Below are 24859 nucleotides of genomic sequence, written 5' to 3'. Positions count from 1 at the left end.
AGTATAACCTTAGTCCACTGTTATCAGGAAATCTTCATTTGTGCACTAGGCAGTATTTAACAGTGGCTTCAGCAACAAAGACGTTTATTTTGGTCATGTAAAAGGAACTTTGAGCCAGATATTATCAGGAATCATGCAGTAGCCCACTGGTATCAAAGACTTCGTTTTCTTCCCTCTCTCCCTTCCCCCTTTTCTTCTTCTTCACTCCCTCCCTGGGATTCTCAGCAGATGGTACTCTTACCTTTAGATATGACTTCTCATAGTCATCAGAGACTGTCTTAGCTCTAAATCACAACTTTACACAACCATGTTCAAGGCAGAAAGACAGGGCAGCACATCTCTTGTTAACCACATTAGGGAGTAAATTCCTTTCAGAACTCTCTCTTCCCTCACCAACTCACTTTCCATCTCATTAAGTCAGAGCTCATTAAGTCCAATTCCTAAATAATCTTTAGTAGTAAGTGGAATTGTTTTGCTTGGTTCAGACTGACCAGATTTCATGCCTGGGAGCTATAGTAGGTGGATGCCTTCCCTGGTTATGTTGAATCCTAAATAAAACCAGTGTTGTGTAAATTAAGCAATAAGGGTAGCATTGCTGTTCAGTAGATCAGGGTTGGCATCTGCTATATATACTTTCTTTTTTTAGTGCCTGGTATATCACCCTGTTCTTTGCCCTGAGCAACGGAGTTTTTGCTCTTTACTTTCAGATTAAGATATGAGTCATATTTATTCCCACAAATGTGATGGTCAACTAGCAATACTAATGTCAAAGGTATTTGATCATTTCCTGCTGATATGGGCAGATTTGGCTACTGGTTGAATACTACCAGTTGTCCAATCTAATGCTAATTCGAATAATGCCACTTCATTTTTTTAGTATAGAGAATAATTCACTAGAGTAGAGAATAGAAAACTCAGGTAGGAGTTATGCTTCTTTTGTCTGGTTTCCTACATAGGGTAACTATGTATGTAACTAATCCTTCCCTCTTTTCCCCTTTGTATAATTGAAATAATTACCATGACTTCCTAAGTCTCCTTTATTTCGTTTGTTCTGTTTTTCTTCAACTATGCTCATGCTTGTATTTAGACTTCTCATTATATTCTTTCATCTCTCTTGATGTCTGTCATCCAAAGATGAACAGTAATTCAAGGGTATGTTGAGACTGTCATGTCCCTTGTTCTGTACCCACAGCCACCATGTTGCAAAACCCAATGGGCACCATCACACAATGTTCTATGTGTATGAAATACCCCAGAGTTGCATGGTGTGTTAGCCTCATTGGAATACTATTTCCTAATAAGAACTCCAATAATGCACTATCTTTTGGGGGAAAAAAGTAGAACCTCAGAACTACTTGTAGCTGCCTAGTGAGCATCTTCAATGAGAGGTCTGTACACATCTCAAATTCAACACTACAGAAAATAGAACCCATTATCTCTGCACAAGGTCTAGTAACACATAAACACACATTCCCTGTTGCAAAGCTGTGTCTTCCTATGGTAAGGATTCATTCAGTCTCGGCCTTAGATATACTTCAGCTCAGACTACTGTAGTGTCTTCTAGTCTTACTCATCTATTTGGTCTCTTGGGGGCTCTTCCTTATGTCATTTCCCTGCTTTAAACCCTTGGATTACATCCCCTCTGCAACGTAAGGACCTGATGCCTACGTGGCAAATATACCTCTTTCTTTTGGATCCCACCTTAGGTTTTTGGTGATTTCTTGACATTTTCTTACTGTGTGCCTTAGGTTGCATGCCCTAGCCCTGTACATTAGAACTACCTCTTGGAGAGTTTTCAAAAATACCAGCACTCAGTCTCCACCCTTGACTCTTAAGCATTAGGGCCTGGGCACCAGAATTTGATAAAAGTCTTTTAGGTGATTCTAATTTCTAGGTTCTTGCTCTCTTGTGAACATACCAAGCTCTTACATCCATCAACATTTTGCATACACTTTCCTTTCTCTATAGTTCCTTTCTCTCCCTTTCCTGCATAATAAAACCTTGCTCATTCTTCAACACCTTAATACAACTTCTTTCTAAAGAGTCACCCGATCTCTTCCTCCTCCTAAGAGTTGATTGCTGTCACAACACTTTCTACATTTTTCACGTACATGTCAATTGTGAGTTACTTAAAGGAAAGACTCTTACCTTATCCATATGGGTCCCCAAAGCCTTGCATAATGCTTAGCATTCCAGTAAAGTTTCAATAAAATTATATATGTCCACCTGGTATCAATGCCTGTTGAGATATGGGTGTGTACAATCATTGTATACCTGAGATAATGTAAGATTAAGAAGTAACTACCATGGCATGGTGAGAGATAAATCTTGCCAGAATAACTGAATTTTGTTCTGTGATAACATGACAGACTGTAACAAGGAGGAATTATTATGGTGATTATGTGTTGAATGACCCACTCAATCTTGATTTCAGTGAAGATCTTAATTCTTTCAGAAATATCTTTCTCAATGATACTGTAGGAAAGCATTGTCCCAATTATGCAATGTGAGTAGACAAGGAACTAATAGGACATTAAGTATCAAAGAAAGACTTCTTTGATTAATAATTAATAGATATGAATCAGTATTCCCAAAAAAGTGGGGGAGAACCCACATACAGTTAGAATGTAGATCATTATTAAGTTTTGGTCAACACAATTCATCAAGGTGATGGAGAAATGTGTGAGGATCCAGACATGAATGCCAAAGATAATTAAAGAAATGGAAAATAGGTCCTATGAGGAAAGATTGTGTAATTAAAGCAGAAGAAAGCTGAGAGACATACATTTGATTACTAATTTCATGTGCCTACACATTTTTTGTGAGATAGTTTCTTTATAGCCACAAAAAAAAAACAAAGTGTGAATTTAGCTTAAACTACAATCAGCAAGTTTTAGTTGTTTATTAAGAAAAACATTCTAATGAACTCAATTACAAAATACAAATCTGATCATGTTGTTCACCTGCATTCAAAGGCTGACTTGAGTCCTATCATCTCTGTCAAAGCCTACTTGTTTTTAATTTGTTGGAAAATGAAATTATGAATGATATAGAAATCATATGTCATATCAAAAAATAGAGATAAATATGAAAAAGAAGAAACAGGAGAAAACAAACATGGAGCCAAAAATTGCTATGGTGTTGGCCAATTGTCTTTTTGTGTTATATTGAAATAGAATTTGATTCCAAAATAATCCACAATGTCGTGATCATAAAGTAGAGGACTTTGACATAGGAATCATGTCTTATGAATCTTAGGATTTCTGCTGTTTATCCTTATACATTCATCCACTAATATTTGCATCCATCAATGAATCTTGTCTGGCACAAATCTTACTGTGATATTTGCCTAATAGTGAATTTATTTTCCTCTTTCCTTCTACATTTATTGATTGAAATTCTTCTGGAAAGAAAAGCTACTTAGGCTGGATTTAGGTGCAGAATGTCAGTACTTCTTGTCATTTTCTGATCTTTTAACAGTTATATTTTTGTAAATATATGCCTTTATTGTTGTTATTTAAGCATTTATACTTTATTACTACTTGCATAAAGGACTTGCAATCACTTAAGTTATTACTACATTTTCTTTATTATAGGCAGACTGAATGACTCAATTTTATAAATAAAAAAAATCAATGACATTATTACAGAAAGACAACTGAATGGGGTGCACTCTGTATGCAAACCTTAAGAAATTATTAGTTCTTTGTTTAGCTTCCACATATCTAGGAGTAAAAATAATACTACTGATGCCTCACCTCAAATAGTTCATGGGACATATGTAAGTTCTCTCAGACCTTTAACTTTAGCATTTCTGGGCTTTTGTATGTTTACATTGTTACATAAAACAGTCTACTGAGAATGGATTCTTATACCTCAGCAACTTTCATGAGCCAGTTATCATGCAGGGTTTACCTACAATGATTACTCAGTAGAAAAGCATTGCATTGCAGCTGATTCATTTCTGAGCAAATTTCTTGAAATTTGCTTTTCAAGAATGTCACCTCTAGCTTTTTCAAAACTGGAAAAGAATATTTAGACCAGAGGTTGATAAACTTCTATAAAGGGTCAAATAATAAATATTCTAGGCTTCATAGGCCATTCATTGCTGGACTCTGCTGTTGTCATTAACAGCAACCATGGATGACATGCAGGCAAGTGGGCTTGACTATGTTCTGATATCTACAACTGAGCTGGGAGTTACAGTCAGTTGACCCCTCCGTGAGACTGTGAAAATACATTGATGCAAAGTGTACATTAGTATTTATCTTTTTTCTCCTTTTTTTCTGTAGGCAGAAGACTGACCTTTGAAAATATGTATTTGGGAGATAGTCACGTTCTACTCAATACTTTGTGCTGGTGCTGCCATCGAAAAATCTGGTTACACTCCGGGGAGGCCTGCTGCCACTGCAGGACTGAACCCCCTCAACCCTGAGATGAGTGTCCGGCCTGAGCGGGCACACCATGAATAGATACACAACGATCAAGCAACTTGGGGATGGAACCTATGGTTCCGTCCTGCTGGGAAGAAGCATCGAGTCTGGGGAACTGATTGCCATTAAAAAGTAAGATTTAACCTTCACACTCATGAATTCACCCTCAACCTACACATTGTCAGCAGTTTTCACTCTACCTTCACCATTCCTCATCTTCGAAAAATTTCTAAAGGAGAGTGGATAGAGGCATGGAGAGGAATCTTAGACATTGATTTCTGTGGGTGGGATAATTGTTGACTCTTGAATAGTCTGGAATACTTATTTTAGCGTCTTAAACACATTCCCACTTTAGATTTAATACTTGGATTTAGTACTTTTTCAAAATATGTTCTCATGGTGTGAGGTACAATGAGCAAATTAAGACACATTATTTTAGGGCCTCCCTTGTGGCACAGGGATTAAGTCTCAGCACTCTGAAGCTATCCGCAGCCACTGCAGCACAAGTTCGATCCCTGGCCAGGGAGCTACCCACATGGCATATCAGACTTCTCCTGTCTCGCCTTCTGCTCCCCTCAGCAGTGTATTTCAGTAGATCCTCCTGTTCTGCTCCCCACTCTGCCTCTGAATCCTCTTACCCTCTGCACCTCTGGCCAACACCCCAGCTCATGTATGCATAAATAAATAAAATAAATCTTAAAAAAAAGAAACATTATTTTATAGGAAAGGAAACTGAAACTATGAGCAATTAAGGGACTTAATTTGGATGGCTTACACAGGTGGTGGTGGTCTAGTGACTAATGTCTTGTGCCCCCCACCCCATTGTATTAATTACAAGAATTAGTGACTTTAAACAACCCTCATTTATTATCTCAGTTTCTATGTATCAGGAGACTGGGGTTGACTTAACTGTCACATAGTCTCTCAGGAGACTGTTATCAGAGTTTGGCAGTGCTGGGCTCTCATCTGTAGGATGGATGGGGGAAGGCTCCACTTCCAAGCTCATTCACATGATTTTGGGCAGCACTTAGAGCCTCAGTTTCCTGCTGGCTGTTGAATAGAGGTTGCTCTCAGTTCTTTGTCACATGAATCTTTCTAAAGATTTATTTATTTCTGCATACAAGAGCTGGGGTATATAGGCCAGAGAAGCGGGGGTGGGGGTGAGAGGATTCACTAGAGACAAAGCAGGGAGCAGAACAGGCAGACTGACTGAAATACACTGCTGAGGGGAGCATTGGGCGAGACAGGAGAGGTCTGCTTCGCCATGTGGGTTGCTCTCTGGCCGGCCGGGGATTGAGCTCGTGGTGCAGAGGCTGAGGATTGCTTCATAGTGCGGTGCTTAATCCTTTGCGCCACCAGGGAGGCCTTGTCATGGGAATCTTTCTAAAAATCATCTCATTGTGTGGCAACTTATTTCATCAGGACATAGGAGCCAGGAAGGCAGGAAGACAGTTTTCTACCGAGATGGAAGCTACATCTTTTTGCTCTTGTGAACTTGACATGGATGTGATAGTCCCCCAAATTACCGTATTCTCTTGGTAGAAACAAATAATTGGTGGAGAGAGGGTTATACCAGGCTGTGAATGCCAAGAGGTGGGGCATTTCAGCGACCATTTTACAGTCTGCTTGCCTCGTCTATCTATGTCCGGTTGCCCTCCTCTGTATGCCCAACTATTGATCATCTAGTCCTGCAGATTCTAACTACTGTTTGTCTGATCCACCTATTTCTTTTATTCCCATTTATTCTCCTTGCTTCCCATTCAACTAACTTCCCATTCAACCCATTTTTACCATCTGTACCATGAGAAGAGTTTCCTCTAAAGAGTTCCTTGCTTTGCCTTTTGCCCTGTCCATCCATCCTGAAGGGATTTCTTTAGATAAACAAACCTATCTGTCTAAAATTGTTTATGACAAACCTTGTGTCCCTGCTGCTCCATTCTGTCCCCCCTGATTTTAGTGTGCTGTGCTGTGGTGTACAGTCCTGTGCCTGCTGCCAGCGTGCCACCTCAAGTGCACACAGAAGACTCGACCAAGACACCTTTCACACGGGTTCATAAAACATCCCACCACGACAGAGCCCCAGGTGCCCACCTGGATGTCAGCTCAACAAAGCACCATTTAGTGGTTTCCACCTTTCTGTTCCCAGTTTCCCTACTCCTTGTCCTGACTTTCTGGAATTACTTCCCAAATAAATGGCCTGTACTCAAGTTTTGCTTCAGTCTCTGCTCTTTAGGGAACCCTAAGGTTTTAAGTTCTTCCTATCAGTTTTAGGGTCAAAGCCTTTAATGTGATCCACATTGCTGCATCATTTGGTCCCTGCCTTTTGCCTTCAGCAGTATCTCTTCTCGCTGCCCCCTGCTGTTCTCTCGCAGCCATCTGGTCTTTTAACTTCTTGAACTCACCAAATACAATTTTGCCCCAAGGCTTCACATGATATTTCCTATCTACAGTTTGCACTGGGCTAAATTCTACTCGCCCTTTCAGCTCTTTGTAGAAACACCATTTCACTACAGGAGGTTTCCTTGGTACGTCAGACTAGAGTAGGTGACTTTGAGGTCCAGTCTCATAATGCCAGCTACCATTTCTTCAAGTACTTAACACAGAAAATGATTAATTGCCTGCCTTCCTGCTATGACGACAGCTCCATGAGGAACGCCTCTTCATCATTGTGTCACTGGTGCTGATAAAGTCCCTGAGTAATATCTGGGGCATGAATAAAGGGATTGGTCACTCAACCAGAAGACAATGTGATATTAGAGACAGAATTGAGAGTAAGATGGAGAAGTGGAAGTTGGTCTGTGAGAGGAGCCAGCAGTGAGATGTTGGCAAATCCTGTAACTTCTATTTCCTCATTTCCTTACCTGTCCTGTCTGTTTCACAAGGCTAACATGAGATTCAAATAAGACGCTGCTGCTGAACTGTGATGAAAGATGTAACCTTGAATCTAGGATTTCTCATTAGCTAGAAGGGTGCCCTTTCTCTCCCCTTAGACTCCAGACCAGGGGTTGCCAAACCCTTTTTTTAAGGACCAGAGAGCAAATATTTTAGATTTTGTGGGCCAGAGGATCTGTTACAACTCAGCTCTGCCCATGTAAAATGGAGAGGAGCCATCAACTGCATATGAATGAATGTGACAGTCACATACCACAAAATACTGTTCTTTTGAGTTGTTTTCTCCAACCATTTAATACGTAGACACTATTCTGAGTTGTACAAAAACAGGTGGTGTCATGGAGTTGACCCCTGGCCACAGTTTCCCAACCTCCAGACTGGAGAGTCCACAACTGTGCTATCCAACAGGGAACAAGTAACCATATGTAGCATTTAAATTTAACTAAAAATTCTGTTTCTCTGTTGCACTAGCCACATTCCAAGTGCTTAGTAACAACATGTGTCTAGTGGTTACCATATGGAGGAGCATAGACCATTTCTACCAGCACAGAGAGATCTACTCGGCAGCTCTGGTCTAGATAAAGCAAGCCTGAGAGATTTCTCTCCAGGGCAAGGCTAGCTACTTAGTGCTAGATCAAGAGAGTAGTTCAGGCCTCTTTACACTGCACTGTATCACCTCTGGGAAAATTTTCTCATGTGGGATTGATTGCACTGCCAGATTTTAAAAGAAATGTTGTTTGTGATTAGCATAATATCAAGTAGAAATAAAAACCAGCTTTAATCACTATTCGTTAGTTCAGAATGAAAACACACCAAAAAATCAAGTTTATTTTGTTGCTGGGAATAAGAATGGTATTTGTTTCTTCTCTTTTAGAATGAAAAGAAAGTTTTATTCCTGGGAGGAATGCATGAACCTTCGGGAGGTTAAGGTATTTATTAATACACTGGGGAATAACTTATGTATGGTTATTAAAATAGTTTTATACATGCTTTGATTTATAGTTGATATAGTCATTCTATTTGAAACATTTTACTAATGCCAAAAAAAATGGGGGCAAATGATATTATGCGGTGTACAGTTAAAATAAGATTGGTATATTAATGTATCAGTGAATATACTTTGTTTTAAAAACATTGATACAGTACTATTAACTACAGATTTATACATAACTCACTAGTTTCCAACTAATATCCTTTTTCTTTCAATTTTGTATTAAGTACATTTATATTCTTGCATGTCCATCACCACCATCCACCTCCAGGACTCATTTCATATTGCAAAACTGAAAGTCTGTTCCCATTAGACACTAACCTTTTCCCCAAGCCCCTGGCAACCATCATTATTCTTTGTGTGTCCATGAGTTTGACAACTTCATGTAAGTGGAATCTTGCACAATTTGTCCTTTTATCTCTTATTTCACTTAGCATAATGTCCTTCAGAGTCACCCATGGTACAGTATGTGTAGAACGGTCTTTCTGTTAAGACTGAATTGCATGTGGAGACCACATTTTATCCATCCATGGGTCTTTAAACTCTTCCTTTCCACTGATTCCTCTTCAATATGTAAATGTGCCCACCATTCTCATGAATCCAAGAATATCTCAGCTCTCTCTGCCCTTGAGCTTCTATCACTTATCTTCCAAACATCCCCCTTCACCCTTATCTCCCCACCTACTACTGACTTTCCACCTACTTGAATTAGGCACTTCCCTCTGCAACTCTACCAGGCTATCCTAAAAATCACCAGTTGCCAAGTCCGGAATTATTTTCTCAGGCATTTTCTTGCCTGCAGTGTTGGATGCTGTTGACCACTGCCTCCTCTCTTCTTCCAAGGCTCATGTGGTTGGCTGCCCCACCTCTTTCTTATTTTTCACCAGTTGTTCTCTGTCCTACCCCAAAATATTGATCATTTCTCACATTCTATTTTTTAATTTTTAAAAATTTTTACATCATTGCTCATTTTTAAACAATATTTGCTTCCCCCCACCCCCCCGGTGTAGTCCCCATAGAGTTTCCTTCACCAATGCACCCGTGCACCATCACCTCAGTGCCCTGTGCTCCTCCCTCCCTCCCTCTAATCCCTCTCCCTCCTCCTCCCCTGCAGGATGTCTCTGATTTATAATTGTCTGTTTTTGCTTTGTTCTGTTATTTTTTTTTACACTGATGTCTTATTTGTTCCCCTATATTTCCGCTATAAGTGAAACCATCCAATATTTTTCTTTTTCCTTCTGGCTTATTTCACTGAACATAATTCCTTCTGGCTCCATCCATATTACTGCAAATGGCATGAGTTTATCTTTTTTGATTGCTGAATAATATTCCATTGTGTTTATACGCCACATCTTCTTGATCCAGTCATCTATTTTTGGGCATATGGGTTGTTTTCAGATTTTGCCTATTGTAAATAGTGCTACAATATACAAAGGGGCACAGGTGTTCTTTTGAATCAATGTTTCTATGTCTTTTGGGTAGATCCCTAGCAGTGGGAATTGCCGGGTTGTATGGTAGCTCCATTTTTAGTAGACTGAGGAACCTCCAGACAGCTTTCCATAGTGGTTGGACCAGTTTGCACTCTCACAAGCAATCTGCATTCTGTTCTTAACAGTTTTTTCTTTGTACTGACTTTTCCTCCTGAGTGCTTTTATTCATTTTCCAGGCTTAAATAGTCTCATCAAGTCTCTTTCTTCTGCACTGGATTAGGAACACAGTGCATTGACTATTTTTGAAATTTTTAGCAATAAAATATTTTTGAATCAGTCATCCATTTGCTTACATATTGTCTGTGACTGATTTCACACTACAATGGCAAAGTTGAGTAGTTGCAATAGAGACCTATGACCTAGAAAGCCTAAAATACTTATTCTTTGTCCCTTTATAGAAAATTTTGCTGACTTCTGATTCAGGCTAACATAGCAAACTTAGTGGCCATTGATACCTGAATTTTGTCTGCCTTTCCCAGTGCTCATATTTTCTCCCTTTTCTGATTATCACTTACCCATTCACCCAGAAATTACAGCTTCCTGCATTATGACCCCACTTCTCACATATTTCATCCCTCCCGTGCACTCCTGGTAGAAAGAAATCCACAACACTCAGCTGTTCACATACTAGCCACCATTTGTTGAGAACCTATTACGGGCCAGGCAACAAGAAAGTGGTAGTATCAGGAGTTTATTATAAGAACAGCTGAGGCCCAGTGACTAGCGCCTTGCTTGAGGCCAGCACAAGTCTAAGCAGCAAAGCTTGACTTCATGCTCAGGTTTGTCAGAAGTCTTCAGTGGGTATTCACCTGGCTTCCATGCAGTGTCCTCCTGGCCCACTTCTCCAGTTAAAGTCTTCCAGATATTTTTCCTTCAGAACCAAGCTGGGGCACAGAGTTTTCCACTGCACTCCCATGCCCTTCCCTCTGAAGGGGGAGAAGGGCTTCCCTCCTGACATACTTTCTCCCTTCCACTGAGTGTGCAGGTGTTGCTCTCTCTTCAAGTCACAGTACAGGCAATACTCTCACTGGATCACTCAGCATTGTCCCTCTCAAAACATCCCTGATGTTCTTTGTCTCCATCATTCCTTTGGCACTTAATAGTATCTTCCTTTCCTAGATCTATTCACACCATTGCTTTCCAATTAAATTGTTTGCCTCTTCAGGGCAGGAACTTAACCCCAGAATTTCCTTGCTCCCCATACATTATAGTTTTGTTAATAGTTAAGCACCTTCACCCCTGGTGATAACAGTTCCCATCGGGACTCCTGTCCTGAGTTTAGTTTGTGACTTCCATGTCTCTGGTCTTATACAACTGTCCTGCTCTCCTTTGGAAACCTGTCTATCTCTCCTTTGGAAACCTTTTGTAAGCTAATGTAAAATGCCTTCTTTCTGGACACTTACCTCTGTGAGTGAATCACGTAAAGTCCTCCACACAAAATTAATTCTTTTAAATGTTAAACTACTCTGGACTTTAACTTGCCCATGAGGCTTACTTTGAAATAGCAGGCCACTAGGCCACTCCTAGTCTTGGGCCAGTAGCTCATGCTCAAGTGAAGCTGAAGAGCTGAAGGCACCCTATTCCTTGCCTAGAATTATCTTCTTGAAAAGCTTTAAAAACCCAGCTCATTTTTCTCTGAAAGAATTTTCCCCATTTATTCTGTTGCTCATCCATGGGACATTGCTTGCGGTGCACTTTAAGCAAACAAGTAGAAAAGATGCCTCTGCAATGTAAGCCTGGTGAATACCTACAAGTTAAGCAATGTTTGTGTTTGGTACTCTGGAGAACCAGGAATCCAACCCAACTAGAAGTCATGAGTCCAGTTGGGTAATTCTAGCAGGATCTGGCCAAGTTGACCAAAAACAGCTGAAGATTTCCTACCCTAGGGGCCTCTTGGCAAGAGCATGCCCTTCAGAGAAGAGCCTCCAGAAGAGTTATCTTGTTCTCACTCACTGAATCATATTTCTTCACTTTTCCCAGCTGCTCAAAGTAACTTGATCATATTGCACACTGCTAAACTCTGACCCCTCGGGTGCCTTATTACTAAATGTCCTTCCAGATTTGGAAATTCATTTCAACATTTTCATCTTAAACCTAGTATTAATTTGCTTTATAAATGGCCTGTTCTTTTTAAGGAAATTCAAAGAGAAAGAGAGCTTTACAATTTACTTTTATCAGACTCAATTCTATGAGGAAAAGGATTTTTTAATTAAAGGGCTCATTCCCTTGGCCAGAGTGACCCTTTGAGGCTTCCTTGAAGGAGATACTCTCCCAAATTCTGACTGTGTGGTGAGCAAACCAGCAACTGGATGTCACTGGCAGTCATATATGAACTGGATTGCTGCCCACTAATACAAAAGTGGTTTGTTCACCATTAACAGAACTCACGGTACAAACAGAAAATAGTCTACATGTGGCTCTACTTATGTGCTTGTTCAAGAACAAGAAAAAACTGTGTATGCACCAGGATGAATAATTAGAAGGTCATACACCATCTTCTACTCTCTTGTTCCTCACCCCATCTGACTTTTTTTACCTTCTTTTTTGTTCTTGGAAGCAGAGGAATTTCTCCTATCTCACTTTTCAGGGTCTTTCCAATAAATGTTCCCCATCTTCTCTAAAATTCAAACGATAAGGAGCACTATGTGAGTGGCGAATACAATGAGTCAGGCTATCAACCTCCCTCATTTTGAACAATTTCCTTTTCAAAGTGCTGGCAAACAGTTTGCTGGTGATCTCAGCCCAAAGCAGCTGCCTTCTATGAGATTACTTTTCTTTTCAGCAGTGACTTTTCTCTAATTTTTTTTTTTTCTTTATTTATTTGTTTGCTTGTTTGTTTTGTTTTTGTTTATACATGCACTGGGTACAGTCAGAAGCACGGGAGGGTGAGAGAATTCACCAGAGCCAGAGCGGGGAGCAGAGCAGGCAGAAGGACCGAAGTACACTGCTGAGGGGAGCAGCGGGCGGCAGGAGAGGTCTGCGCACCATGTGGGTCCCTCCTCCGGTGGCCGGGGAGCAGCCGGGGATTGAACCGGCGCCGCAGAGGCCGCGGGCAGCTTCGCAACCCAGCGCTCTACCGCTGCGCCACCGGGGAGGCCCTCTAATTTTTTTTTTGTGTGTGTTTTTCTTCCTTTGCAGTCTTTAAAGAAGCTCAACCATGCCAATATAGTAAAATTAAAAGAAGTTATCAGGGAAAATGATCATCTTTATTTTATCTTTGAGTATATGAAGGAAAATCTTTACCAGCTCATTAAAGAAAGGTACAGTTTGGTCATAATGATCTTAGAAATAAATATTTTAAAGTAGATGTATTTTCTTTCTATTTTTGCTTAGCACAGTCATGTTGCTTAGACTTCGCTGTTTTTACTTGCCCACAGAGGAGGCACCCAACCCTCATTCCTCCTTTGGAGGCCTTGGGATAACTTCATGGAAGCTGCTTTAGTGCATATTTATGTGTTTATGGGCAATTCACCCAAAGAAGCTTAGAAATTTAACAGATACTTGGCAACTTTATTTTAGTTCCTCTTACTATAATGCCCAGGGACTTACATGCTTGGAAGAGACTTCTAAAAATGTACCTGCTATGGTAACTTTGAACCTTAAAAGTGAATCATATCGGGCCTCTTGGGCACATTTTCTTTTTTTTAATTGAAGTAAAGTTGGTTACAACATCGTGTGTGATTGAGAGGTATAAGATCAGACGTCCTCAGCTCTTGATGACAGATGAAAACCATTCATAGAATCCCTCTGGGTGATTTTAGTGAACAGATGTCATCTTCCTTGTCAATAACAGTTGGAACCTTAGGTAGTTTGCTCAACCAGGATAAAAATGTTATCCTATACTGCATTTTATGATGTCTTTATTGGGAAGACATCACATTTTCCCCATTAAACTTTTTTAAGTTTTAAATTACATAGAGAAGATATTTTTATATGATCTATTAGAGGGAATTTGAAGGGAATTTACTATAAAATGTTTATGCTTTTGTCCTTTGTGACATAATTAGATGTATTTAGTGTTCATAAGGTAGCTCTCTTAGTTGCATAAATGTTGGTTTTCTATGGTCTTTATTGTCAATGGATCTGGTCAAATTTGCATGTAAGCAAATGTTTTTTAAAATGCTTGCAATTTAACTGAAAGATCATGAGAACTGCATATTTGTTTTCATATGTAAACCTAGATGTATAACTTTTTCCTTCTGCCCCATGCAGAAATAAGTTGTTTCCTGAGTCTGCTATAAGGAATATCATGTACCAGATATTGCAAGGACTCGCGTTCATTCACAAACACGGTAGGTGATTTGGTGTACTGTGAAGCAGATGTTGCCGTCAGGTAGAAATGCTGGAAGCATCGATGCCTTTTGTAATCGATTCCCAGAAAGTGTATCTTTGTTCCCCATGCATTATAGTTTTGTGTACAATTAAGGACCTTCATCCCTGGGAATAATAGCCCCCATTGGGACCCCTGTCCCAGGTTTAGTTTGCTACTTCTGTTTCTCTGTTCTGATACAACTTTCTTGCCTCTACCTCAAGGTTGTGACCCCCACATGACCTCCTGAGGGACCTCCCACCTCCACTGGTGGGCCCCTCCATCCTGAGGCACTGGGCTCATGAGATGGGATGCCTCCAACCCCAACTGGGTCTCTGTCCAATTCTTTTTTTTTTTTAAGATTTTATTTATTTATACATACAAGCACTGGGTACAGTCACAAGCACAGGAGGGTGAAAGAATTCACCAGAGCCAGAGCGGGGAGCAGAGCAGGCAGAAGGACCGAAGTACACTGCTGAGGGGAGCAGCGGGCGGCAGGAGAGGTCTGTGCGCCTTGTGGGACGCTCCTCCGGTGGCCGGGAGCAGCCAGGGATCGAACCGGCGCTGCAGAGGCTGCGGGCAGCTTCGCAACCCAGCGCTCAACCACTGCACCACCGGGGAGGCCCTCTGTCCAATTCTTAACAAAGATTACTAATACCTCTGATATTTGCTAGAAAGTACAACCTCAAACTCATTGCTACTCAATACCTTTCAGTGGCTCAGCTCAGAACAACACTAGTGACGGCGGTTTTCCTGAGGGGATGCCGTCATCTGTTCCTTTAGGTGTTCTTGATCTCTCTTTGGACTAACCAGATCTTCCCTAGAGCGAATCACACTGAGCCGCAGTAAGTCTGTTCTCTGTGATGGGATTGACAATGGATTTTGGAGTGTGTTATGGTCTATACTAGACTTCTGAATTTCTTTCACTATGTATCATGTCCATGTATTCTTATTCTTTAGGTGTTAACATTAAGTTTAATAGTTACAAATCTAGGAGCTATTCCTGGCCATAACTGGCATATTAATGAGAAACCTAAGACTAGGATTCAGGGAAATTTCATTTACTACATTCACACAGTTAACTCTTACACTGCTTTTCTGTAGCATCTCATATTACTAATGTATTTATATTTCAATGTGTTCAAAAGGATTTTAAAATGGTCTAACAAGATTTATACAGCACAGGAAAATTAAATAAAATTAGCAAAGGAAAAAGGGCACAGGCAAAAAATGGTGTGGATATAACCATGTGTAAGGTCAGGCCCCAAAAGGCATGTCAGAAAGCTTTATTTAAGTAGAGGAAGTAGGTTACAGGTTTGAGTCTGAGCTGTTAGACAATGCAAGATGCGAGACAAGCCAGTCACAACTTACATAGTGTCCCTGAGATGAAAACAGACCAGTTGCACAAAAGAAGCAACATTATTCTTTTTTTTAAGATGTGTTTATTTATGCATACAATAACTGGGGTACAGGCTAGAGGTGTCGGGGTGAGAAGATTCACTAGAGACAGAGTGGGGAACAGAAGAGGCAGAGTGACTGAAATACACTGCTGAGTGGAGCAGCAGGCAAGTCAGGAGAGGTCTGCTGTGTCATGTGGGTAGCCCCCTTGCCGGGGATTGAAGTAGTGCTGAAGTGGCTGCGGACAGCTTCATAGGTTGTGTCTCAACCCCTTGTGCCACCAGGGAGGCCCAGCAGCATTATTCTTGATCCTGAGACCAGAGAAGTTTCTCTCATGGATGCTGGAAGAGGGGACAGTACATAATGTGATTTCATGGTAAACACAGTGACAGCTGACATATGACCATTTCATACCATATCCCTCCATACCGACCAATTAAATCGCTTGGTGGAGAAAACAGATCTATAGCAGCTCCATGTGATCCACTCTAGGGATACTCTGGTTAGCCCAAAGAGAGATCTAGACCATCTAAAGGAACAGATGACCTTATCCCATCAGGAAAAGCTCTGTCAATTGTGTTGTTCTTAGCTGAGCCATTAAAAGGTATTGAGTAGCAATGAGTTTGAGGTTGTACTTTCTAGCAAGTATCAGAGATATTGTTAATCTTTGTTAAGAATTGGACAGAGACCCAGTTGGGGTTAGAGTTACCCCTTCTCATGAGACCAGTGCCTCAGGAAGGAGGTATCCACCAATGGAGGTGAAAGTCCCCTCAGGAGGTCATTTGAGATCACTTAAACACAGTGATACTAGAGAAGGGAGAAGTGACTGATGTTACGCAGGCAGAAATCCATGTACTCCCAGTTTATTGTTGCCCTTGCAACATTGCACTGACCGATGACCTTCATTACCCAATAACAAAATTGGCTGGAAACCCTCTGATAATACAGTCAGTTCAGATTTGAATCAAATTGGCAGCAAGGACAAAAGAGATTGTTCTACTGACAGGGGACATGGTCATTCCCAGCCTGGAATTGTTTAACCCTACGTAGCCCCTCACAGTTAGAGACTAAATGAAACTAAGCAAACAGACAAACAGAGGCTGCCTGTGCAAAGCCTGTCAGCCTCAGGTGCATGCTGAATCATCAGCTGTAACATGTCAGACTGAATTCTAATAAAGAGTTTTTAGTAAAAGGTATCTCTGATTCTGCTGACATGGACAGACCCAGCACTTCAGCCTAACCTCAAGAACTCATAAGAGATGCAATGAATTTGCAAAACATGAAAAAGTTCTGGTGTGTTGTCTCAGGGGCAAATGGGAAGAGAAGGATCACTTACTAGATTGAAGAGCCCAGGAAATAGAAATGATATGAAACCAAAGGGCTTCTCAATAGAAAAAGATCAAACATATGTTTTCAGACAGTGTCACATTTGTGCAGGTGATTTGCTCAGCACAGGAGGCTGAGTAGTAGACTTGAAAGAAAGTCTAATGTTAATGTTCTTTGACTTTCTTTGACTTTCTGTTCTTTTCCTTTTTGTTGCTTTTTATGAGACTCAGATATTTGGTAACAGAAAGAACTTGTATACATTATCCAGGAATCTACCTAATCCCATCAGGTGGATGCATGCATGTACACAGACCCTCATACTTGTGCAAACTCGTGTCTGTGTACCATACCCATGTGCACTGTACCCATGTACACACCTCTCCCCCCACGCCCACAAATGCATATTTATACCCACACACACACAGTGCATATTTGTATCCAGTAGTTCAACATCCATCTACTATTGCATCAAAACAGCCCTTTTTGGGGTGTGAACTCTGCACACCTTACACACTGGGCTGTGTATGGTTGTGTAGGGAAGCAGTGCCAGGGAAGGCTCAGTTAATGTCTGAGGTTGGACCACCTTTGTTTTTATAAGCCCAGCACCACTGCTGTTTTCCCCAGATGTTAAGCACCTTCTTCTAATTTAAGCTTAATAATATTTCATCTCTTGCCTGATTTATTTCCTTGCCAATTTCTAAGGTAGAAAGAATAAATGTTATCTATTCCTTTCAAAGAAGAGGAAACTGAGCTTCAGAGAGGTTTAAAGACCTGCCAAAGGCCCCACTGTACTAAAGGGGTGGAGCAGGGATTAGCTCAAATATTTGTGACCATTTGCCACATGTGACTGTTCTCAATGAGAATAAAAGGTGAAGAAAATAGCAGTGATAAGTGCAGGTGGGATGGGCATTCATGTTCTAGGTCCTATCACATTTTCATAGGTAAGTGATTTTTGGAAACTTTAATGGTTTTTATATGGCATCAACTTGATTTTGGTTAAATACAAGTGTAATTTCATATTATTCCTTTCCTCCAGTAATGGGAGAAAATAATCCAAAGCACTTCACAGATTTATCTTGTGAGTTTCAGGCTCTTCGCTGTTAGCTGGTCCTCACTGTGAGAAGGTGCAGGCTGCCCCTTGGGAGTAGACTCCTTTGAGAGGGAGAAGAGCGTTGCAGGTAGTTGCTATGGCCATAGTTCATGTCACTGAGTACTTCCTCCCCCCCACAGGGAATGAAAACACAACTCAACTTGGTACTGACTGAGTAATGCCAAAGCGTGTGTACTTTGTAGCAATTAAATAATTAATGCAAACCTGCCCTTACAAATATCTAGCTCATACTTACTTGTGCAGATGATCAGAAATGCATTTGGTGACTTGCAGGACAATGTCTAGCCCCAAGAGGTGGTTCTCTACTTCTCTGTTTCACCATTGTCTTGCTCTGCATGACCTTGAAACAGCCCTTGGCCTTTCTGTATGTTGCTATCCTTGTAGCCTTGATGAAAACTGTGAGTCTAAATTCAGTAATAATCTGAGAAATGACAAATTCCATCGCAGGACGGTGTGCTGCATAAATTCCTAGTGTTTAAAGAATTCTCTGGCTATGTCCATATATAACAGAATGTGGTGGAGGGAAGAAAACCTTCTTTGTACCCTGATGTTTTCCTTGCCCAAGGGTTGTGAATGAAGAGTAAGCACAACATATTTTCTGCCAGGGTGAAAGAGAAAAACCCTCTGTTATTCAACTGGCATGGAGTATGTTGAAATTAAATTAAAGGTCTGTTCCTCTCTTCTGAAAGCCCATTTTGAACAGGAAGATTCTAATCTTAACAACACTTTGCTGTGCAGGGTCTCTGAATGAGGGTTTCCATTGTGTGTCTGGAGCCCAGAGGAAGAAGTCGCTTCATTGTCACAGCTCCAGTACACTGATTGGCAGAACGTGTACCCAGCCAGGAATCAGATCAGAGCTTAGCACCCTCTCCTTGCAGGTGGAGCAACAAAACTAGCCTCACAAGCCTTAATTCTTTTTTTTTTAATTTAAATTTTATTTTTATATTCCCCATACAATTACAACCCCCTTATTTTGACCCCAAGTCCTCCTTTTCCCGCCCCCCAACCCCCATAGAGAGTCTCTTGTTCATAGTTATTTGTTGATTTTGGTATTTTCTTTCTTATAGTTATTCTTTTTCCTGGTCCCTTATTTAAGTTTTCTAGATTGCTTCTATGAGTGAGACCATCCGGTATTTTTCTTTTTCTTTCTGGCTTATTTCGCTGAACCTGATCACTTCCAGCACCATCCATGTTGCTGCAAATTGCATGTGTTTATCTTTTTTGAATGCTGAGTAATATTCCATTGTGCATATGTACCACATCTTCTTGATCCAGTCATCTATTTTTGGGTTGTTTCCAAATCTTAGCTATTGTAAGTAGTACAAGCCTTAATTCTTATATGCAAAAGATGGAGCTGTGTCTGCTTGCCCTCCAGGAAGGATAAATTGAAAAGACTCATGGCTGCTAGTAATGACAGTCTCTTGCAAGGTGCCAGTTACCAAGCACTGCTCTAAAGACTTTACAAATATTACCACACTCTCCTGCAAAACATCCTCAGGAGCTAGATGTGGTTATTTCAGCGTTTTACGGATAAGGAAAGTGCAACACAGAGAGGTTAGGTGATTTTCCAGCCAGTGAACAGCATTGGGATTTGAAATCAGGCAACCTGATTGGTCTGCACACTTAACCACTGTACTGTATTGTCTCTTATATGGAAATGGCAATGTTTTGTTAAAATAGAGGTGAAAAGTGAGTGTGCCTGATGTTGAGGGTCTTCTACTTTTAGTTACCGAGGAGTAGAACTCATGGGTATAAGACTAACAATAGCTATTGTTATTATTCGTTAATGAAAGGAACAGAAAGATAAATAGTCTATAAACATATTCATGAATGCTGCTTAGTTACAAAGGCTTATACTTGAATCTAATATATAGACAACGTATGTCAAACTGACAAATACAGTTTTTATCAGTCAATGCTAAGTCTGTTTGCAATAAATTTTTTCCTAGCCATTTTCTCTCTGATAATTTGTTTTGGGCCAAAAGCATGATTTCTATAAAAGGGACCTGAACCAGAATTCTCATTCTCCTCATTTCACTAGTGCACATGTGCTGTGTGGAAGTAGAATTCAAGAAGGGTTAGCAGTGAGGGAAAGAATAAAGCTTGACTGGTGGGAGGAGTTGATTGGTGTTGACAGGAGTGTGACTTCAGGGTGGGAAGAGACGGGGTCTGGAATGAAGAATACTGCAGGTATCTGCATGTATCTAAGTACAAGGGACATGAGGATGAACTGACCAGGGAGAAAATGCAAGTTTGTTGCGGTAGATGTTCTAGATGGTGCTAGGGAGAGCTTGCAATTAGGCTTGAGACTGCAGAGAAATGACTCATTATAAAAGAAATGCCACATTAGTTTGGAAATAAGTTAGCCCAACTAGAAGAAAAAGAGGAGCCTCAGAGGAGAAACAGCATTAATGCAGACTTGAGAGGATCAGAGCTACAAATCAAGATGTAGCAATTTGGACTGAGAGGGACAGACAATAGCCCTGACATTTCTTGACAGGATTGTGAATAATTCATCTACCTCCGCCACATGACTCACTCTCTCCATCTGTTCAATAAGAAAATGATATCTACCATTTCTCTGTTCGCTGGTGTGTTTTTAATGCTCTGAGTTTTTAAGAAGAGACCAGAGTCTCACAGTTTATATATTTTCATGAGCCATGGGAGTCTTCCTAGATGCATTAACATACAATCCCTCTCTAAAAATTGTTTGTGTCTTTATACATTCTTAAGTTAATTCCAGAATGGGAGCATGCTCAGAAGAACAGCGGGTCCAAGCACAATGACTCAGTTATGAGTCTGAGAACAGGTATTGCTCACTCTAGTGGGCACTGACAATCTTTATTTAATGAGGTTGATAATAAGCCATTCAGATTTACCCATATCCAAAATTCTTTTTTTAATTTAAAGTCTATTTTTTACTAATATTGAATATTTTTTTTAATTTTTTGAGTTGACAATCTCAAGTCTGGTTATTATAACATGGGTTTAATGTATTATTAATTTGTTTAGGATAGTGAAGGAGTTGGTATGAGGAAGGTCATTAGGTATAGATTGGTACAATGGCAGGATAAAGAATGAATCAATGATATCTATCTAGCTATCTATAGAGAGAGATAAACACACTTCACACACACATATGTAAATGCAAATACACATACACACATATGCACACACACATACATATGCTATGAAAATAGCAAACTCACTGTGCCTGACTTTGGTCTTACCTAGATCTGACTAGACCCTCAACATCAGATCTTTGATCTTTTCAATGCTTTGATTATGAAAAATCAAAGCAACATATTGATGGGAAGGAAATATTTCCTTTTCTCACTTGGGACCCTCTGAATATGTGTGATTACTGTTGTACCTTTAGTCCCTCCTATGTGCTCTGTAATAACATTCACTTTGTCCATCTTAGTCAGCCATTCACCTTGCACTCCCACCATTACACCATAATACTATCCATTTGGAACTGGACGGCATACTAAGCCCTGTTGTCTTCACACTGATAAATAAACAAATTTCCTTCTATTAAAACATTGTTGCTTTCCATAAGATATGACTTCATATGTTACAACATTTCAAACACCCTCCCCTTCCTCTATAACAGAGAGCGGTTTTGATGGGTAGATTTAGTGCTGCTAGAATCCCTCTGTGATGAGGATTCCTGCTCTGAGCCCTCTATCTCTCCCACAGTACTCCGTGGTCATTGTTCTCTCCCAATTCTCAGTTGCTGTCTTGGGAGGCTTCCTCCCTCCCACCTACCCTTGCCTACTTGCCCTTCACCATTAAGCTCTTTCATGTTCCCTATAAACTTATTGAAGTTCTCTGTTCAGTCAATAACAGGATAGAATTATGAGGCCACCATGTCCTGCCACTAGGATAGGCATTCAAAGACATGCAAATTGGCCTTTACTCTTAACTCTGTCTAATTAACGATGTTTGACATACCTGAAAATGGTAGAGCTCCGCTCAGATTCAAATAGGAGGGCCTACTGTCCATCTGGGCAAAAACTATGCTCATTTATGTTGCTTGTGAATGGTTGGAACCTAATCCAACACTCCGCATGGAGGGGACCCTCAGTAAACATTCGTTGGAAGAGTGAATGAATGAATGAAAACTAGCATATTAGAATAGGTTCATGGAGGAAGCCAAAACAGAAACCCCAAACAGATCTTGAAGGATGTCAAAGATTGGATTTGATTAGACAAAAAAGAATAAGGATGCCAAATTCTAATGGAAATAACAGTGATCCTAAAGGAGAGGGGGAACTTGATCTAATTAGAGTACACTTCACACGTATTGATAGCTACTGGGAAATAAGTTTATCTCCTTAGGTATGCTGATAGGAGTTCAGCTTGTTAAATAAATTGAAAAGGAAATTTTTCATGTGGGAGAATGGAAGATTTTTCATGTCAATGGATTTTGAAGACAATAGAAAGATAGTGTTTAAATTACTAGGATGTATGGAAATCCAGAGACACTAGAGTGAGGAAGGCCTACTAGAAAGTTGTAATGCAGGGATAGGTGATGAGAGCAAGGATTTTGGAAGGGTGAGTGAGAATGGACTGAAAAAAATAGTCATAAGATATTTTGATGAAAAGTATGACACAATTTCATGGGAAGAATGGATCTAATGTAGCTACAAGGAGCCTGGGTATCTTATCAAATATTTGGGAAGGAGAGATTAGTTGGGAAAAGAGAAAAGTGGTTTGGGACAGGCTGGTATGGGATAACAGTGACACCCAGCTCTGATCATATCAGAGGTGCAGGTCTAGAGAAGCTTGCAGAAGGCATTATCAACACAGGGGGTGTCAAGGAAGAGTATAGGTCTTCAGGGTTAGCTATTCGCTTCTCCCACTGTGTGCTAGTTAGAATCCAGCTTTCATAACATCAGTAGCAATGGCTCATAACAGATAACACCATCAGCAGCATGTGTTGCGCTATATTTTCAGCTTCAGGGTCCCAGTACAATTAAGGGCCATGTAGAATGATGTCTATGCCAGTGATACTCTGCACGTGGCAGGTTTCCCTGTTCCCAGAGGCACATAGCTCAGAAGTTGTGTGTTGAGTATGTCCTGCATGCACCCCCAAAACTCTGCCTTAGCTAAACCAGCGTTCCCATGGGATGAATTAGCTTTGCCTTTCACTGTGTGAGCCTCGGCTGTGACTCTGTCGTTTTTGATTAGCCAAAACAAACACATTTAACATTTAAACAGTTGTTGCAACACACACCAGGATCTCAGATATGAATAGGTCACATTCATAAATTCTGCTCTTCTTTAAACAGAAATTGTAATTGTGTTTCTGCTCTGGTAAACTCGCAGATAAATAAGACTATTGTTTTTTGAAATGTTTTTAATCCCAAATCTGGCTGCCTTGGGCAAGGTAGGCATGGAATCTTTTCCTTGAGTGGTGATTTCTTTCTCAACATAATCTTAGGCCATAGCTGAGTTTTAAAAGACGTATTTTAGGGCCTTCCTGGTGGCTCAAGGGGTTAAAACGCAGCTGTGAAAATATCCGCAGCCCCCTGCAGCATGAGTTCAATCCCCAGCAGGCCAGGGAGCAAACCCACATGGCACAGCAGACGTCTCCGGTCTCACCTGCTGCTCCCCTCAGCAGTGTATTTCAGTGGATCTGCCTGTTCTGCTCCCCACTCTGTCTCTGGTTATCCTCTCACCCCCTATACCTCTGGCCTGTACCCCAGTTCTTGTATGCATAAATAAATAAATCTTTTTTTAAAAAGAAGTGTTTTAAATAGTTAAGTATTATACATATTTTAAAATAATGTTTCTCTCTTGGGGAAAAATAACTATGAAAATCAACTTTTGATGATTTTACATTTTGCATCTATCAGAGGGAAATGGAGTTCTGTGCCTAGAGCCTTCATGTCACCCCAGACTACCTGGGGTGCCAAGAGCAGTACAGCTACCAAGGATGATGCAGAAGCAAGCTTGCATTTGTATTCCTTCTCCACTGTCTCCACAGGCTTCTTCCACCGGGACTTAAAACCTGAGAACCTCCTCTGCATGGGACCAGAACTTGTGAAAATTGCAGACTTTGGATTGGCCCGAGAGATCCGATCAAGACCTCCATATACAGATTATGTATCGACCAGATGGTAAATACAGCTTTCCTCAAAATTATCTGGTTACACTTCTTTAGAAATATTCCATCGTGCTGAGGGAATATTAATGTCACAAATATTAACCTTTCACTAAGAGAAAACAGTAGTTTGAGTCTTATTTGTAAGCCAGTTGGCATTCTACACAGTTAAAAACTGTGGCATTTTAGAAGAGTCCATTATGCTTTTCCATAATGTAAGTATATTTTCTTCATAGCCCTTCCTGAAAACTATTGCCCCAAAGAATTGTGTAAAAAGATTCTCCAAAGACCTAATTGCGATTGTTCAAATTTTCAGACCCTAAGGATTTAAGCAGTTGGCTGCAATCAAGAAGTAGCCTGCAGACAACACGCTTTACTTTCTCTTTCATTCTTTTTCTTTTATAACTTTTTTTTAAGATTTATTTATTTATTTGTTTGTTTGTTTATTTATACAAGCACTGGGTACAGTCAGAAGCGCAGGAGGGTGAGAGAATTCACCAGAGCCAGAGCAGAGAGCAGAATAGGCAGAAGGACCGAGGTACACTGCTGAGGGGAGCAGCGGGCGGCAGGAGAGGTCTGCGCGCCAGGTGGGACCCTCCTCCGGTGGCCGGGGGGAGCTGCCGGAGATCAAACAGGTGCTGCAGAGGCTGCAGCAGCTTGGCAACCCAGCGCTCAACCGCTGCACCACCGGGGAGGCCCTCTCTCTCATTCTTTTTCCCTCTCTTTCACTCTCTCTAACTCTCATGCTCACGGTCTGTGTTTCTCAAACATGCTGTAGAGGACTGTCCTGTGGAGAA

At 40.7% G+C, this 24859-nt stretch overlaps 2 protein-coding genes across 2 annotated transcripts in view; both read left to right on the top strand.

The window, feature by feature from the left end:
* Positions 1-4315: 4315 nt before the first annotated feature.
* On the top strand, positions 4316-4435 carry LOC129146467 (uncharacterized). The gene has a single exon (XM_054698866.1). The coding sequence runs from the start codon at positions 4316-4318 to the stop codon at positions 4433-4435; it is 120 nt and encodes a 39-aa protein (XP_054554841.1).
* A 29-nt stretch (positions 4436-4464) lies between these two features.
* The window catches only part of CILK1 (ciliogenesis associated kinase 1), a 37676-nt gene continuing 17281 nt past the window's right edge, over positions 4465-24859 (top strand). Inside the window, exons 1-5 of the mRNA XM_037519871.2 lie at positions 4465-4565; positions 8200-8254; positions 12945-13066; positions 14019-14098; positions 23946-24078. Of these exons, the coding sequence (XP_037375768.1) occupies positions 4465-4565; positions 8200-8254; positions 12945-13066; positions 14019-14098; positions 23946-24078 (491 nt within the window). The remainder of the gene's footprint in view (positions 4566-8199; positions 8255-12944; positions 13067-14018; positions 14099-23945; positions 24079-24859) is intronic.

This window comes from Talpa occidentalis, unplaced genomic scaffold, assembly GCF_014898055.3.
Source record: "Talpa occidentalis isolate TD23 unplaced genomic scaffold, MPIMG_talOcc4v2.1 talOcc4.2, whole genome shotgun sequence".
NCBI classification, from domain to species: Eukaryota; Metazoa; Chordata; class Mammalia; order Eulipotyphla; family Talpidae; genus Talpa; species Talpa occidentalis.
Note: the sequence above shows the minus strand (reverse complement) of the source record. Positions and strands in the feature narration are given on the sequence as shown.